Here is an 18,228-nt window from a genome sequence, read left to right as displayed (position 1 = left end):
AAGCTGTGGGAGGAGAGAGGACGCTGCTGAAGGGCCTCTGAAGCTATGGGCATAGCTGAGCAGCCTTGGGACCCTGGGCCAAAGGGTGAGCTTGAGTTGGGACAAAGACTTTGTCCGTGACCCTGCTGGCATGTGAACTCCCTCTCCACTCTGGTGCCCCACAATCAGTGGTGGTGGCGGCGGGGGGGAGGTTTATCAGGAAATGACACTCCTGCCATGGACAGTGGTGCGTCCCAGATGAGTACCTTCAACAGCAAGGAGGGGTTTGTGATAGTGACATACAGCTGTTTGGAAATTAGAACACATCTCCCTAAGGATATGGTGTGCTGCGGGGGTGGGGGGGCAGAAGGTTGGGAAGTAGCGGAATGACAAGCTAGCCCTCAGAAGCCTACCTCAGGCCAGGGGCAGCCATCCCAGCCCCATCCATGCCTCTCTTACCCCCAGGCCAGCCTGTTGGCCATTGGTCTGGGCACCACTTTCCTGTCTGGGTGAGAGCTAAGGAGAGGTGGGCATTTTGGGAGAGGAGCTTGTCAGGCCACATGGCTTTCCAACTGGTGACAATTTTAAGGAGAGAAGAGGTTCAGGAAGGTGCAAAGAGTAGCAGGAGGGTGGAGTCAAGGGGCTGGTGTGGAATCCGAGGTGGGCTTGGCCAGGAGTTGGTCCCAGCACCCACGTGCAGTGGTAGCAGGGAGTGTCTGTATGTCTGCACATATGGCACAGGATGGTGGTGCATCGAATCCCAGTTTCTAAGCGTCAAATTTCCTGTATGTGAATCAACTCCACGTTCAACTGCAATGTAGTGGAGTAGCAGCTACCTGACTGAGGGGCTCATCAACTTCTGGGTGGGACCTCAGCCTGGCAGGATCAGGGCCTCCGTGCCATCAGCCCTCTGAGACTCACACTAACCTAACTTATAAGAGACTGAGAGACAAACTGGACCCCAGATGAGTCATTATAATAGGGAGAGTTATCTGATATGGTAACTAACCTCAGACACTTGCAGTATTTTGATTAATGGCTTCTTTTTCTTTTTGAATGGGTGGTTTTTGGCACATGGTAAGCATCATCCTTTTCTGTTGGTTCTGATTCCTAGGTCCTCTCCAGTACTCATCCCCTGCTTGGGAGGAGCACACTCTGAAGTCCCACACCATCACCTGTTAATATTCATCCTTGTCATGGCTCAGTTTACTAGAATGAAGGCTGGCAAAGTTTTTTCTGGAAAGGGATACGTGGTAGATACTGTGACTTCGCAGGGTCCATGGTGTCTATTGCAACTACTCATCTCTGGTTTGGTAGTGCAAAAACAGCCACAGACCATACAGAAATGCATGGGTTTTGGCTATTCCTACAAAACTTCATGGACCCTGACCTTTGCCTTTTGTATTATTTTTCCCATGTCACAAAATAACCTTCTTTTGATCTTTTAAACCACTGAAAAACACAAAAACCACTCTTAGTTTGCAGGCTATAGGAACAGGCAGGTGGGCTGGATTTGGCCTACTACCCTGAGGCAGAGAATAGTTTTGCTGCGTTGTTACATTGTGGCCAGTGGTTTAGCTGGTGGGATCTGGGCAGCTCTACTGCCTGTTTAGCAGGTAAAGTTCCAGTTGGGTGTGACTCTCTACTGCCTGGTGACTGCCTTTTCCTCGCCTCCTCATGCCTCCCCAGTGTAGAGGACTAGATAGGCGCTAGGGTTTGCCCCTCAGAGGTTGCAGGGACTCTCCAGCCCATGACGTCTGGTGCCCTCCTTGTACAGATGGGGCCACCGAGGCCAAGGCACCAGGGAATGGCCCAGAACACCCCTGAGTTGCTGGGAAAGTTGGGGCCATACTTGCAGCCTGGAATTCACGGCTCAAGTTCGCAGTAACTATATTTCTTTAGGTGTTCCCAGGACTAAGTTCCAGGACTAACAAGACCGCTTCTGTGCTCACTCTGTCTCAGGTCTCGCACTTTTCACCATATCAGCTAATCCTCCACACAACCTTATTGGCTCTAGCCATGATCTCAACCCTGTCTGGCTCCAAAGCCCATGCTCTTAGCCATGCACTCACTGGGGTTCCTAGGGGTCCTCCTGCCTCTTTGACACTGTGGGGACTGTAGCTGGTTAACTCCCCCAAATTCAGAGAACCTTCATTTCACTCCTTTTCCCTTATTAATTATTGAGGTGATACATGAAGTTGTGAGAAATACAAAATAGGGGTAAAATGCCCGGAGTATGCCGCGTATATAGTGTGTGTTCAGTAAGGACTAGCTATTTCCGTTAACTCTCCAGCTAGTTAGTGCCACAGGATAAGTACTGCCTGAAAATTAAGGTATTAACTCACTCTTTATACGTTTTGCTTTGCCAGCCGCAGGATTCAGAGCGCCGGCTGGCAGGGGCAGGCTCGACGCCGCCGCTCTGCCACTCCGGAGAGCAGTGGGGCTCACTCTTTGTCCTGGAAAGCCGGCTGCAGCTGGAGCCCTTCTTGAGGGTGCTCACATCAAAGGCTGCGGCGGGCATTCTGTTGTTGAAGGCAGTGTTGGAATCTGATTTCGCCCAGCCCCGGAGATGGTCTCGGTTTGCGGGGCTTTATGGGAAAGGACTGCAGCGCGTCTGTCGATCACCGAGTACAGCGGCGCTGCAGATGTGAACTTGCGCTTTCAGCGCAATCGTCAAAGCCTGCGGGGAGCTGACCCCGTCTCTCCCACTCATCCTCCCTCCCAACCCCCGGGTCTTCGGCGCTGCGGCTCCAAGGTCGCAACCCCCCCACACCCTCAGCGTGCCCTAGCGCCCCCGCCCTTGGACTCATTTCCTCGAGACGTGCCGCTGTTTGCCAACAGCGGGCTGCCACGAAAACGGCTCTTTTCTTTCATCTCCGGACGGGGTTGCCCTACAGTTTCCCGCAGGGATCGGCGAGGGGCCGGGCAGCCAGCCCAGTGAAAAGCGACCTCAGCCCCAGCGACTGGGGCTAGAGCACGGGTGCTGAGTCCCGGGGCCGCAGCTGGAGGGGCTCCCAGGGAACAGCCTTTTACCGGGAGGACGCCAAGTCCAGAAGGGGAAGAGCCCTGTCCAAGGTCACCCGGCTGGCAGAGCGCACCTGCCGTGTGCTCCGGCCCGGGCGGAGTCTGGCGCGCCGAGTGGAAATCCCCGCACGCCCTGGCCGCCCGCGCCTCCGGCTCCTCTGCCCCTGTGGACACACTGCTTCGCGCCCGCAGGCGCGCCCCCGGAGCACCGGGGGTGAAGTGGCCCGCGGGCAACCCGCCACGCGCGGGCTCTCGCCCCAACGAAGGCCGCCCCACCCCCCGGGAGCCACGGGCCCCGCCCCTCGCTCAGCGATCCCGCCCCCGGGGCTGCAGGCTGGCCCCGCCCCTCGCGCCACAGTCGCAGTCCCGCCCCACCTCACCGGGCCCCGGCCGGGCGCGCCCCGAGCGCGCCCCGAGCGCGCCCCCGGCGCCAGCGCCTGTGCGCCAGCGCTTGTGCCCCTCCTCCGCCCTCCCGGGGCTGGGCCGCGCGCGCCGGCTCTGGGCGGGGCCCCGCCGTGGCGGCGGGACTCCTCCCCCTGCGGCTCCGCCTCCTCCTCCTCGGTCCCAGCGCCTTCCCGGCCTCCCGGCCTCCCTGACCTCCCCCTCCGGCGCTCTCGCGCTCACTGGGCTCCTCCGGCGCCTCTCCGCCCGCGCTCCCAGCCATGGTGGTGTGGCGCTCGGCTTTCCTCATCTGCCTCGCTTTCTCCTTGGCCACTCTGGTCCAAAGAGGTAAGGCGGGCGGGGGGCGCGCGGGGACCCCGCCCTGTGGGCCGCAGGGCGGGAGCTCGGCGCCCCGCGGCCCCGTGCTGCGCATGAGCGGCCCGGCCCCCGCCTCGCGGGCCTGCGGCGGAGGCTGCGGGCAGGTGGGCGGGGCTGTGCGGGGCAATGGGGGTGCGAACCCCCGGCCCGCGGGGACTCTGACCTTGCCGCGATCCGTGTGGTCAGAGATGGGGGACCGAGCTAGAAACAGCGGAATAAAAATCCCATTTAAAATCCTGCACAAGGTGTCACCACTGGTGACAACAGCTGTCCCCAGGAGATTGCCGCTGGGAAAATCTTGAAGAGAGCGCACTCATTCCCTTGAGCGGGGCCTCTCAAAATGTGTTTCGAGGCCACCTACCGCAGAAGCACCTGGGGAGCTTCCTGGGCGCATTCTTACCCCCTTTTGTCAGGATCTCTGCGGGGACGGGATGGTGGGGGGCAGCGATCTGCTGTTAAGTCTGACCAGCTCCCCAGGTGCTTCTGGTGCCCGGGGTGGGGGGTAGGGAGCATGGGCGACTTTTGCCAAGGAGGTGGAGAGAGAAATGCTGTTGAATCAAGGGAGCAAGTTTCCTAAACCCTCAGTACTCGGACTGTGGCCCAGGGCCTTCATAGGCATCACCTGAGACTTGTTGGGAATGCAGCATCTCAGACCCCGCCCCAGACCGACTGAGTCAGATTCTGCATTTTAAGCAGATCTCCGGGTAATTCGCAGGCACATTTAAGTTTGAGAAGCATCTTAGGATAAATGCAGTGCGTGGTTAAAAATAGGCCCTCCGACGTGTACAGACAGAATCTTCTTACACTTATTTATATCCCGTCTCCACATCAGAAAGAGGTTTGAGGAAAACACTGCAGTTGAACACAGAGTTATGCTCTGAGCTCCCTGACGAGGAAGGCAAATTCAGCTCGTGAAAAACATGAGCTCAGCAAAAACAAAACTTTGTCCTCGTGTTAGGTTCTAGTGAGATTTATGTTACTTATGGGGAACACTGGAAAACAGTAGGCAGTCTCAGGCAGTTTTGCAAAAGATGTGGAAATGTTTCTCATGTGGGCAGCCCTTCTGGACTTGCTACAAGAAGAGCCATTCAGTATTCTGCAAAGGTGTCAGGCTCTGTTCCAGACACAGATGATGCAGCAGCGAACAAGACTAAGACTGTCTCTTCATGGACCTAATGTCCTGGTGTGGGGGGGGGGGGTAGAAGACAAACAAGAATGTCACAATCTCCGTAATACATTGTCAGTGCCACGAAGGAAAATAAAACAAGTTACAGGGCTGTTGAATTTTCCGTTTCATTTTGCTTCTTGGGAGTTAACATTTTAATTTTGTTATGATGCATTTGTGGGAAAAAGTCTGGTCACTTGATTGGCTCACGTTGAAAGTGGAAGTGCAGAAAAGTTAGAAAAATGATATTCCCTTCAAGGATACCTTCTGGAAGTCTTCACCATGGTATGCACATTGAGAAGGGGAGGAAGGGAAATCAGCAGGTCTCTGATTTTCGCCATCACAGGTTATACTACATGCTTTAGGAGGTGGCAGAGGAAATTGAACCTGTGTAACCATTTTACAGATGAAATGGAGGCCCAGGGAAGAGGGAGGTAACTTGCCTCAGGTGACAGAGCTAAGATTTGACCCCAGGCTTGTCTGATTGCACAGTCCTGCTTCTAAGCACCTGGAGGCCGCGCTCCTGCCTTGGGAATGTTCTCTGAACCTTGCCTGGTTTGCTTGGCCCTATTTTGCGCAACAACAAAGGCATCTTGAGGGGAACAGGAGTGTGCGAGGCACCTCACAAAGCTTGGTGGTTATAGTTGCCTCAACAGTTTTGCTGGTTAGATATTAGCGCAGGGACCCTGGTCACATAGCTTGGAAGAGATTGAGCCAGGATCCCACCCGGATAAGACGACTACTTAGTGATCTTCTTGATTGTAATTCAGAGAACTGAACCGGAGGAACCTTTTGCTTCAAGGTGGGGAACTTGCTTTGTGGCTCTTTTGTGCAAAACAACATGACAAATGTGGGCTTTGAATTGCTGCTGCTCTGGGAGTCTGGACAGTTGCAGTTTGAGAGCTGCCTCTCTTGGAGCCTCACAGTGGTGGAGTGGGTGGGCCTGTGCAAGAGCCATTTTATACCTGGTCCCAGTCCTCAGTAGTGACCTGTGACCGAGAAAGACCAGCAGCCCTCAGCACACAGAACTCGAAGCATGATTCATGAAATCCCCTCGGGCTCTGGCAAGTTGAGACAGGCTTCAGGCTTCCAGGAGTTTAAAAGCGTGGTTACCAAGTCATCCCTGTTCTAATTTGGGAGGTCTATTTAGTCCAGTGTGTATTTTACTAGTTCTGAAAAAAATCCTCTGATGACAAGTATGGTGCCTGTATTCACCTACAGAAATAGGAAGCTGATCTCTTGTGCAGTGAGGAGAGGAGTCTCCAGTGGTGCAGGTGGGCAGTAATGATAATAGAGTTTCCATTTCCTGAGTGCCTTGCATGTACCGGGCCTTCAGTGCGCCACCCACATGGACCCCTCATAACCACCCGGAAGGGTTGGCACCCTGACCCATCTCCTTTTCTCATGTCCTTTATGGGCACTCACATATGACCTTGAAAAGTAACTTGGTGGTGGGGCGCCTGGGTGGTTCAGTTGGTTGAGAATTCAGCTCTTGATTTCGGCTCAGGTTGTGATCTCAGGGTTGTGAGACGGGGCCCCGCGTTGGGTTCCACACTTGGAATCATCTTGGGATTCTCTCCCCTTCTGCCCCTTCCCCCAAGCTTGTGCGTGTATGTGCGCATGCTCTCTCTCTGAAATAAATAAATAAAATCTTTAAAAAAAGTAACTTGGTGGTAACCCGTTTCTCAGATGAAAAATGAGCAGCCCAGCGAGCTTTAGGACTCGAACTCAGGATTCACAAATGTAGATGCCTCCAGGGATGGGGCAGGTCACAGACACATGGAAAGTAGCTGAGAATAAGGGTGACGAATGTGTGGGCAAGCCACTGGCTGCTGAGTACCTGCCCCCTTAAAGAGAAGGAGCCCAGCTGACGGAGGGAGAGTGCAGGCTTTGGAGCAAGCTTGGCCAGCGCTACTAGGAGTGAGTCATTTAATTGCTGTGTGCTTCAGTGTCCTCATTTGTATAATGGGGATAACCACAACATCCACTTCATGGGGTTGTTTGGAGGACTGAATACAGATGGATGCCCCAGTGACCTCTGTTAGTAATTATTATTCACGTTACCTAAAACATTCCAAGCCATGTTTTAAAATTTAAAAATACACAGTGCAGACCTAGAAAATAATATGCGAAGTGAAAGAAGCCAGACACAAAAGCCCACATATTATCCCATTTATATGAAATGTCCAGAGTCGGCAAATCCACAGGGACAAAACAGATGAGTGAGTGGTCACCAGAGGCTAGGGGTTGGGGGTGGGGAACTGAGGAACAAGGAGGGATTGATGAGTGAGTGCAGTTTCCTTTTGGGCTGATGAAAATGTTCTGGAACTAGATAGAGGTGATGGTTGCACAAGCTTGTGAATGTCCTAAGAACCATTCAGTTGTAGGGTGCGCTGTACGGTGCATGACTTATACCTCCATTTAGTAAAAATTCGCTGTAGTTCAAGCAAAACAAATGAGAGTCGGGGCAGCCTGTGGTCCCCGGGTTGGGGTTGGTCGGGAGGGGAGAGAGGAGAGCAGAGGGGGTGCCACGTGCCCGGGGCCCTGAGAGGCGAGGCTGGGGTCCCGGCAGAAGCCCCACGGGGGGCCTACTCTGGATACTGGGTATGAGCCAACCAGGCCACAGGGGTGCGTACAGGCTTGGCCCAGAGCTGCATCACCCCCGAGTGTGTACAGGGCAGTCATTGCCCTGGACTGCCAGGGTCTGGGGACAGTTGGCCTTTTAGTGTCACATGTTTTGATTGGTTTTCGGTCCCTTCCTTGCTGTCACAGGTCACATCCCCACCCCCTCTGTCATTTTGGACGCGAGGGAGCTCCAACATGTTTATTTAACCCCTCCCCCCAACAATGCCCTGAGAGCCAGCCTCTGGCCTCTGCAGGGACTGAGGAAGGGGCTGAAGCTATTTCCAGTAGAGATGGGGATCCAGTAGATCCCTCTCTATCCAATAGTGAGAGGAGGCCTTTTGGCTGCTCAGAGGGGCTTGTGGGGAGGAGCCGGTTTGGGTTCTGGTGAGTTCAGGAAAGAGACCTTCCAGGTGCACTGAGTTTCTAGGCTCTTCCACCACCTGGTGTTGGTGCTTTTCCTGCTGTGTGTCCACCCCTTCCTCTTCGCCCTTGGCATGTAATCCTCTGCTTGGAGAGGCTTGGCCGCAGGGGTCCTGTCTCCCAGCCCAGGCTCTGCTCTGCCTGAGTCTTGCTCCTAAGTCCCCTGATCGGTCAGCCTTGGCTTGCCTCTAAAAGCTTAAAGTCATCCTACATGTGTCCTAACCAAAACGTGTGGGAACTGCGTGGACGAAAGTAGGTGTTCCGAACGGAGAGGCGGAGCTGTGCTAGGCTCCCACGGAGGGCCATGCCCTAATCTCTGGCACCTGTGGCTGTCAGGTTCCGAGTAAGGGAGAGTTGTGGTAGCTACTCAGCGGCGTTTGAGTGAGATTCCCCCGGGTTATCGTGGCCAGCTGAAAGACAGGGATCCTTTAAATAGGGGAGATAGAGGCAAAGGCGCTAGATCGAGTCAGCGGAGAGCGACATGATAGAAGATTTGACCCAAAGACGGAGGGGCCAGGAGCCAAGAGATGTACACACACCCTTGAGAAGCTGGAAAAGGGGGTGGACTCTCCTGAGAGCTTCCAGAAGGAGCACAGTCCTGCTGACACCTTGCTTGTAGCCCAGTGAGACCTGTGTTGGACTTCTAACCTCCAGAACTAGAAGATTTAAAAAAAAAAAAAAAGTGTTTTAAATCTGTTGAAATATGTTGTAGCAGCAACAGCAACCAACAGAAAAACGAAGGGGTAGCTGCTAGCCTGCTCTTCATTGAAAAAACTAGCTTGTGAGGTATCCTTATATCGTTCTGATTTGCAGCCTTAAGTCAATCCCCACTGTGCACTGAGGGATTGCGGGGGTGTTCTGGGTGTGCCAGTGGGTGCTAAGAATCCCTTCCAAGGGCCTGGGGGGACAGCTACATTCCTTAGGCTCGGGTTTGGTGTTTTAAAAACTGCTTCATGAGGCAACTGGAGCGGGGGCTGCCGTGCCCACTGCCCAGAGGCCTTTTCCGTCTCCCCAGTCCTGAGGGCTGCTTGAAGCAGAGTGCGGTCTGGGCCCCCAGGACAGACAGAGGGTTTCTTTCTTTCTTTCTTTCTTTCTTTTCTTTCTTTGATTTTATTTTATTTATTTGTCAGAGAGCGAGTGAGCACAGGCAGACAGAATGGCAGGCAGAGGCAGAGAGAGAAGCAGGCTCCCTGTCGAGCAAGGAGCCCGATGTGGGATCGGGCTGATCAGGATCATGACCTGAGCTGAAGGCAGCTGCTTAACCAACCGAGCCACCCAGGCGTCCCCAGACACAGGGTTTCGATCTGGCTAAGCCACTGGGCCATGCCTGCCCCTTTGCTGAGGAGGAGGGAGCCGCCAGCTGTCCTTTCTCACCGCCCCTTCCTCTGACTCCTTAGGAGCAGCTTTAAAACCAACCAAAATACTTGGAGAACTCTGGTTGATTTCCTTTTTTTTTTTTTTTTTAAGATTTTATTTGTTTATTTGACAAACTAGGCAGAGAGGCGGGAGCGGTGGGGGGTGGGGTGGGACAATCAAGCTCCCTGCTGAGCAGAGCGCCCCATGTGGGGATCCTTCCCAGGACCTTGAGATCATGACCTGAGCTGAGGGCAGAGGCTTTAACCCACGGAGCCACCCAGGCGCCCCTGTGGTTGATTTCTGCCGAGAGCGGTGCCCCTGCTCAGTGAACATCTGTTTAAAGGAGAGGCTAGACGACATCTGGCTGGCAGTGCCAGGTGGTTCATTTGGAATTGCTTTCCAAGTTAGAGACGGTCCCCTCAGCAGGAAATACTGTTGCAGTGTGGAATTCATTACCACCAAAATAGTGCCCAGGCATGGGCTCATTTTGACATTCTTCTTTTCATTTTTATTGCTGTTTCAGCTAGCCTGGGGTGGCGGAATTAACACAGAGCCTGCGTTCCAGCGTGGCCCCACCGTTTGCTGGCGACATTTGCCTTATCTGCACCAGGAGGCTGCTGATCTCTGCTTTTGTTGGCCCCGCAGAATTGTGGGGAGTAGCCAAGTCATTGCAAATGCAAACAGGTGGTGTGTGGTCAAGGTATTAGGAAAGTTAGGTTCCCCAGACAGGCCGAGAAGGATAAAAGGCTGCCTGCCTAAGGGGGTTCTATAAGAATTCATGAATTCATGAGCAGGGCCCAGCGTCCGAATGAGCAGAAACAGCTCTAATTTAGGGGCTCTTTATAGCCCTTTGGCTGCCTACAGAGTTCTGGCTGTTTGACAGGAGCGATTGCTTTTTTACTTTTCATCATTCATTCATTTGGCTCCGCACGCCAGCTTGAAATGTAAAAATCCAAAGCAGTGCCTAAAAACAAACAAACAGAAACCACGTTTTAATCTTCTGTTCATCACCTACAGTATAGCACGTGGGCTTGTAGTTTGGGGCTCCCGTTCATTTCTTCCCAACACTTTGCTTCCCACCCCTCCCCTGAACGTGCCCCTGGCCAGGGTCAGCAGTGGGTTCCTGTTGCTAAACCTGAGGGACACCTGCCACCCTCTGATCACCCCTGCCCCCTGAAGCACTTGTCCCCTCTCTGAGGGCTTGTCCCCTCTCTGAGCTCTGGGCCTGGGGGAACGCCTCTGATGGCATCCTTGGTGGACTTTTTTATTGCTTTTTTTTTTTTAAGATTTTTATTTATTTATTTGACAGATCACAAGTAGGCAGAGAGGCAGGCAGAGAGAGAGAGGAGGAAGCAGGCTCCCCACCGAGCAGAGAGTCCAATTTGGGGCTGGATCCCAGGACCCTGGGATCATGACCTGAGCCAAAGACAGGCTTTAACCCACTGAGCCACCCAGGCACCCCCTTGGTGGACTTTTTAACCTACACTTATTTCCCAGATGCTTTTACCAGCTTCGTGGCTTGAAATTAAATTCCGTCTGTGTGCTTGTGATTCTTCGGTTTCTATCCCCAGCTGTGATAGCTCTTGGCCTCCAGGCGCATTCAGCATCTCTGAGGTGGCCGGGGCACTGCTAGTGTTTAGGTTACTGAAGTCCTTCCAGTTCAGGTCATGCCACCCAGCAATGGAATCCTGGCCCTTCCCCTAGCATCCCCGGACCTCCCCATCCTTTCCCCAAATCTGGCAAGCATGGGGTTCATGCCCTGTGCAGCTGTGTTAAATTCTTTTGACTATTACCCCTGCGAATAGGCATCTCAGAAGGGCTCACGTGCGTACGTGAACTTCTGCTCATCCCCTCCAGCCTTCTCCCACCTGAGTGACTGGCAGCCCCATCTTGCTGGTGGCTCTGGCCGCTCCTCCAGGGAGGAGAACCGCACGTCTGATCTGTCTGCAGAGTAGGCTGTGATCACCCTCAGAATGCTTCAGACTCCCGCCTCTTCTCCCCTCTTCCCTGGCTCCCTGTCTTAGCTGGGCACCATTCCTCCTCTTGGGAGCTCCTGGCATTGACCTCCCGATTGGTGCTCTAGAGTCCACTCCTGCCCCCTACAGTTCAGTCTCTACCCCGCAGCCAGGTGACCTAGAAACCTGAGTCCTCTTGTCCCTCTGCCCAGAACCCTCTGATGGCTTTGAATTGTAATGAAAATAAAGTGCAGACCCTTACTGTGGCCTCCAAGTCCCAACGGAGTGGGGCCACCTTGTTCTCTGGCCTCATCTCTCACCCCTGCCCAGGGCTGGCCTCTAGTGGGCCTCTAGTACTTCTCCCCAAGTAGGTGCATGTCCTCTCCGTCCCTGCCTCTTGGATGCCCCCACCTCAGGCTGTCCCTGGCCCCCCCACCTGAACTGGGCAGAATATCCCTCTGTCTCCAGCCAGCTTGAGTTTGGTATTTTCTGCCTGCTGCCTTTCCCACTGTCTTGTCTCTGCCATTAGACTTTTGCTCCATGAGGAAAAGGACTTGGTTTTTGTCTGCTTTGTCACTAGTATCTAGAACGATCCCTGGCACAAGGACTATTGCTTGCACACAGCAACTGAACATGTAATTAAAGGGCTATTTGCAGAATCTGGGCCACATTAGGGGAGACCAACAAAGGGTGATGAAGCAACATGGGGAATGTTTTCCATCAGGGACTTCAAGGGGGAGGGGAGGGGATCCTGGCGTCCTGGGTAGTTAGGGCTGGAGGAGCTGGATAGGCCTCCTGCAGGGCGGAGCTCAGACAGTAACCATGGCAAATATTCCCCCAGCCCACCTCCAGTCCTTGCTTCTGCCTCCCGTGACTAAACCCGTGGGTCCTGAACTGTGTACGCAGGCGCGCTGGGGCACGGCCGTGAACTTGGGGTGATGCTGTAGATGGTTTTAAGTTTTGAGGCACACACATCAGTGTGTGTCAGATCCCACACTAGCCACCACTTTAAATTGGTCGGAACTAAGTAAACAGAGCTGTTAGGTGTTTCTTTGGGTCTAGGGGTGCTGTGTTCTAGAAGACACATTAGAAGATCGTCAGCCCCTTTCTCACCAGGCTGAAAGCTGTAAGCTCCTCGAAGGCAGGTGAGTGCCCCCTACTGCCAGGTCCTGGCTCAGACCAGGCCTCCCTGGCACTCAGGTCAGGTTGGCTGCAGCGCACGGGGTCCCTTAATGTCTCATGGCTTTTCCACATTGAGAATTGCAGGCCTGATCTCAGCTGATGGACACTTGGACCATTTCTACTTTTTGACCATTGAGCTTCGTGTTCTTGTGAACATTGTGTTGAAGGCTTCAAACACCCTTTTTTGTTTCTGTGAGGTGTGTGCCTGGCCTTTTCTGACTCAGCCTGGGAAGTCCCGCGATAACCCGTCTGCTGCATTCTGTAGGCTGTGCGTCACTTAAGGGTGGTCCAGGTTGAAGGTGAGAACATCTACCCCCTTCTTGTTGGAAGGATGTCAGAGAATTTTTAGCTATGATTTCAAACTGTCACACGAATCTCCTGGGATTGCAAGGTCCCAGATGAAATGCTGCCTCCTCTGTCTTCTGGTTCTTTAGGGAATCCTGAATCCTGAATCCTGGTTGATAGCTCTGAGTCTGCCTCTTCATTCCCTCTGCTGTCATGTCCTTGGCTCTCAAGGTGTTGCCTCGAGGATGGGGATGGATGTCCAGGCTTGACTGGGCCTTCTTGGCACAGGCTTTCCCCACGGGAGGGGGAGCACAGCACCCAGCCTGCAGCTCCCCAGGAAGTGCTTGCAGAGTGGGACATTCAAGGGCTTTGGATGATTTCATTAAGGTAGGGCAGCCCGGGGCATTTGCTGTGCCCCCCCCCCCCCGCTATTTTTCTTCTTTTTCTTTTAAAAATATTTTACTTATTCATCTGAGACAGATACAGAAAGGGACGGAGAGCATGAGCAGGGGGAGAGGCAGAAGGAGAAGCAGACTCCCTGCTGGGCTGGGATTTCAACGTGGGGCTCGAGCCCAGGACCCCGAGACCCTGACCTGAGCTGAAGGCAGATGCTTCACCAAGTCAGACACCCCAGCGCCGCTGCCCTGCCGCGGAGGGATGCACACTTTCTGTCTGGGGCGGAGGCGCTGTTGATGTTTCCATGGGCTCGGGCAGGCTATTTAAACAGCATCCCTGGCTTCTAACCCCCCCCCCCCCCAAATCTTGCCAACCCAGAATGATTCCAGACATTGCCCAATGTCCCCAGTGGACACAACTGTCCTGGATTGAGACCCACTGCCCTAGAGACCCACATACTCTTTGTAATTCCACCCTCTGTTCTCAGTGCTCCTCACGAGTCCCTGAAGTTTTCTGTTCTCGTGCTGTTGCTTCCGGATAGACGTGTTGGAGGAGATCCGCCCACAGCCAGTCTGTGGTTGGCCTCAGCTAGAGCTGACTCTAGGCTCCTCCGTGACCTTGAGCTCAGCTAGAGCTGACTCTAGGCTCCTCCGTGACCTTGAGCTCAGCTAGAGCTGACTCTAGGCTCCTCTGTGACTTGAGCTCATCCTAGTTACATCAGATCTGTCCCTAGTCGCCTTAGGGAGTTGCCGTCTGCCCGGATTTGCACAGATGGCTCAGCCCGGCCAGTGCATTGCTCCTCACTAGTCGCACTTTTAGATGGGGGCCTTGTCTTTTTAAATACATCTTAGGATTTTCTGAGAACCAGTGAGGAAAAAACAGAAAAATGAGCCAAAGACTTGACTAGGCCAGTCATAAAAGAGGAAATCAAAAAGGACAACAAACATGAAAAGATGTTTAACCTCATTAGTCACCAGAGAGCTGCGAATCAGACTATGATAAGATAAAATTGCATGCCCTCCAGAAGGCTAAAAATGATAAGCCTGACAACACCAGGTGCTTACATGGTCATGGGAGTCATGTGTGTTCTTCATGGTAAACTTGGGAAGTGCAGGGAAGTGTGGAGCAAATGCTACCTCCAGAGCCCAGGGCTGGGCAGTGTTCCCATATTGGAATGTGGTATTTCAGTAGTATTTGTTCTGCAGAAATACCTATGGCACATGATTGGCATTGAACTGTGTGCACAGCTTTTACCTTTATTGGGAAATGGAGATACAGAGAAGTGAGGTCTCTAACACTAACACGCCTAAAGTGAAAATCTCTGTTCTCACCAAGCAGATTGAGAAACAGAATGTTGACAATACCCTGTGTGCCCACTCTTGATCCCAGTCCCCTCTCCCCGACAGAGGTGACCACCAGCCTGATTTTTGTGCATTTTATACTTCCACCACCTATGTATGTGGCCCTAAATTATACAGTTTAGTTTGGCCTGTCTTTTAACCTCACAGAAACGGAATCACACTGTGTGTAGGCTTTGGTGTTTCGCCTCTTTCCACCCACACTGCTAATGGGGTGTGTGTGTGTTTGTAGTTCTTTCGTGTCACTTTCTGCCGTGAGCGTTCTTACGCAGATGGGCAAAAGTGTCTCTGGAAAGTGACTTTCCCAGACTGTGGTCTGGGGACCCTTGGAGACGTTTTCAGGGGGTCCACGAGGTCTGTTTTCGTAACAACACTCAAGTTGTGAATTGCCTGCTGCACCCTCCTTTTCTGGCATTTTCCAGAGCTGATGTGACATGCGGCATCAGTGCTCTGAGGGCTAACGGGATGTGTTTGTGTTGTCCTGTGTTCTAAAGCTTCTCAGCTTTAATTTCGAATATCCTAAATATCAATGGATATAAGCCACTTAAGCATGAGATCTTTGAGATTCTTGAGTTGTTAGTGTATACACTCTTAGAGCTAGTTTGTGTTCTAGCACACGTGTGGCCTTCGTGCCTCTTTATGGCCAAGTAGGATTCCTCAGTGTGCGTAGCATTTTGTTCAGCCGTTCGTCAGTTACAGACGTTTGGGTCTCCGCTTGTCTCCTACGAATACTGCAATAACCATTTACGTACGTGTTTTGTGTGCACTTAAGTTTTCAGTTCTCTTGGGTGGAATTGCGAGGCCATATCGTAACACTGTTGGACTGTTTAAGCAACTGGCAGGCTGTTTTTCAAAGCCGCCATATCATTTTACATTCCCACCAGTGGTCTCTGTGGGTTCTGGTCCCCTCATTCTTGCCAACACTTTTTATTTCATTGTGTTTCTTTCTTTCCTTTTACTTTTCCTTTTTTTTGGGGGGGGGTCGTTAAGAAAAAGCCTTCTAATGAGTGTGTGGTCGTGTTTCATTGTGGTTTTGGTTTGCGTTTCCCTAATTACTAATGAAGTTGAGCATCCTTTAACGTGCTTGTTGGATCATGTCCTTGAGTGAAAGTCCAGCACAGAGGGTGCTAAACTGGGCACCAGGAGGCCCAGAGCTCAGCCTGACCCTGCCCCGGCTCACAGTGAGGGCTTCACGTTTCCTTCCTTGCTTCTGTCCCCTCGTCCGAGAACCTGCTCAAGGTTGCGTTCATCCTGCCCTTTCTCCGGTACTTCCTCCTCCTCTCCCTTGGTTTCTCAAACTGGAATGGGGTTCATGTTGTCTGCCCCAACAGTCTACCAAAAGGTTTCACTAAGGCCACCAGGGTAAATGCATTTTTTAAAGTTGACTATCGAGGGCATTTGGGTGGCTCAGTCAGTTAAGCAACCTCCCAGCTCAGATCACGATCCAGGAGTCCAGGGATCGAGTCCCGCATCGGGCTCCCAGCTCCGCGGGCAGTCTGCTTCTCCCTCTGACCTTCTCCCCTCTCATGCTCTCTCTCACTCTCTCTCTCTCTCAGATAATTAAAAAAAAATCTTTAAAGTTGACTATTGAAATAGCAGGTCCCAAACCATTGATGCCGGTGGCCCGTCTCGGGGCGTGGAAAGAGAAAGAAGAGCACGAGTCTTCTCCTTCCTGTAGGCTTCTTTGGGAATATGCATACAGGGCACCGCTTGAATCAGTTGGGCGGTGAGCAGCCAATGCAAGGAGGGGGGCATGGAGCAGATCAGTGAAAATGGGTGGTGTGAAATGTTAGACTAGTGACGCCCCGACCGGGGGCCCCAGACTGGATTGACTCTGGGGATGAGCATGGTCTGTAGACAGCAGTGATGCAGCTGGGTCATTCATGTACTGCAATTTAAAATGTATTTAGATGTTGTTCTAATTTAAACATAGGATGAATTTTGGAATCTGATAGAGCAGGGCTTTCTTTTTTTTAATTAACTTATAATGTATTATTTGCCCCAGGGGTACAGGAGAGCAGGTCTTTCTTAAATGACTCTTTTAAAAAATGACTTGTTTCCCCATGTGTTCCATCCATACATACTAGTAAAATACACTGTAGGGTCAACTTTTCATATTAAAAAAAAAAGCCCATTGGGATTTCCATTGGAATCGCATTGGCTTTTGAAGAGCCAGGGTTTTTTTCTTTTTTCTTTAACAGTATTGAATTTTCCCATCCAAACACAGGGCTTTCCTCTCTAGTTCTTTGTTCTGTGTGGTTTTTTGTTTGTTTGTTTTTACTTTCTTCGTGTTTGTAATTCACATTTCCTGTTACTAATTCCCAAGTACTTTACAGCATATACTCCTGTTGTAAATGGTCTCTCCTTTTCCCATTGAGTTTCCTAAGTGATGGTGGTTGTCATCTGACAAAGCTGATTTTTGATTATTTTCATTACCAGCAAGCTTCCCAAACCCTCTTCTAATTTAATTTAGGTTTTCTCTTGTTGACTAATTTTTGAAAATTCATATAGTTTTAGAATAATATTCTTTTAGTCCAATTGAATATAAGGTCCATAAAGACAAGATTTGGCGGGGGTGGTGGTGGTGGTGGTGTCTGTTTTGTTGACTGTTGTATTCCCAGGACCTCGCACAGTGTGGGGCACATAAAAGGTGTTTATAATATTTGTCAAACAAATGAGAGAGAGTCCATGAATAAAGCCAGGCTTTTGCCTCCATGAACAAGAGCTGTAAAAACTTTGATCATTTTCTTAAACGTGCAAGTCCCCTCTTAGGGGAAGAGAGGCCAGATTCATCTCTCCCTTCTTCATGCCAGTGTTGGGTACCAGAAGACATCGGGGCAGCACCTCTACATAGACCTGAGGGGCAAAGTGTGGGATGCGAGTTGTCCTTCTCCTAGAGAGGTGAAACAAAGGCCTTCTGAAAAGCATAAGGCTTTCTGGACAGAAATGTCAACAGCAGCTTTCTTTGTATTTCCCAAACACGGGCGTCACTACAGGTGAACACACCGGGGAGTACTACTCAGCAATAAAAGGGAACAAAGCACTGACCCGCCACGCCCTGGCGGACTCTCAGAGCCGTGACACTGCGCAAAAGAGCACCTACTGCGTTATTCCCGTTCTGCAACATTCCCAAATGTTGTTCTAGAGACGGAGAACAAATCAGTGGTTAGGGGCAGGTGAGAAGGGAGAGGGAAGGTGAGAGAAAGGTGGGTAGGGTTCCAGAAGGGCAGCACGAGGGCACTGTTGTGGCCGTGGAACTGTTGTTTATCTTGACTTATGGTGATGGTCCATGCAAAGGTACACCTATGAGAACACTGTATGGAATTAATAAATCCACCCATTGAGAGCAAATGAAGACAGGAAAACCGGAATGAGATGAGTGGATTGTGTGAATGTCGACATCCCGAGTGTGACTGGGCCACAATTTTGTGTAATATGACTTTGGGGAGAAAGGCAAAGTGTACACGGGCCCTCTTTGTATTCTTTCTTATAACTCTATGTGAATCTATAATCATCTCAAAAATTACAATTAAATGTGATGCTTTTTAGGAGCGACATATTCGCTCAGGAACCCTTCTGGAGACATCTACTTAATAATGCAAAACAGTCAAGCAAGAGATGGTTCACAGTGATTCGGAAAATGGGAGGGCAAGAAAGGGAGGAGTTGGCAGTACGCCCTTTCAACAGGTCTCAGGCCCCCAGGTCCTCCACCTCTGCTCCCAGA

At 51.8% G+C, this 18,228-nt stretch overlaps 1 protein-coding gene across 4 annotated transcripts in view; it reads left to right on the top strand.

The window, feature by feature from the left end:
* The first annotated feature begins 3,405 nt into the window (after positions 1 to 3,405).
* Positions 3,406 to 18,228, top strand: part of CD99L2 (CD99 molecule like 2) — an 89,880-nt gene continuing 75,057 nt past the window's right edge. Inside the window, exon 1 of one of the 4 annotated variants that reach the window (XM_059157070.1) lies at positions 3,406 to 3,732. In XM_059157070.1, coding sequence (XP_059013053.1) covers positions 3,666 to 3,732 — 67 coding nt within the window. In that variant the 5' untranslated portion in view covers positions 3,406 to 3,665. The remainder of the gene's footprint in view (positions 3,733 to 18,228) is intronic. The other 3 variants (XM_059157071.1, XM_059157073.1, XM_059157074.1) reach the window with 3 other exon arrangements.

The sequence above is a fragment of the Mustela lutreola genome, chromosome X, assembly GCF_030435805.1.
Source record: "Mustela lutreola isolate mMusLut2 chromosome X, mMusLut2.pri, whole genome shotgun sequence".
Taxonomy (NCBI): domain Eukaryota; kingdom Metazoa; phylum Chordata; class Mammalia; order Carnivora; family Mustelidae; genus Mustela; species Mustela lutreola.
The sequence above is the reverse complement of the archived record's forward strand: the minus strand, read 5'-3'. Positions and strand labels throughout refer to the sequence as shown.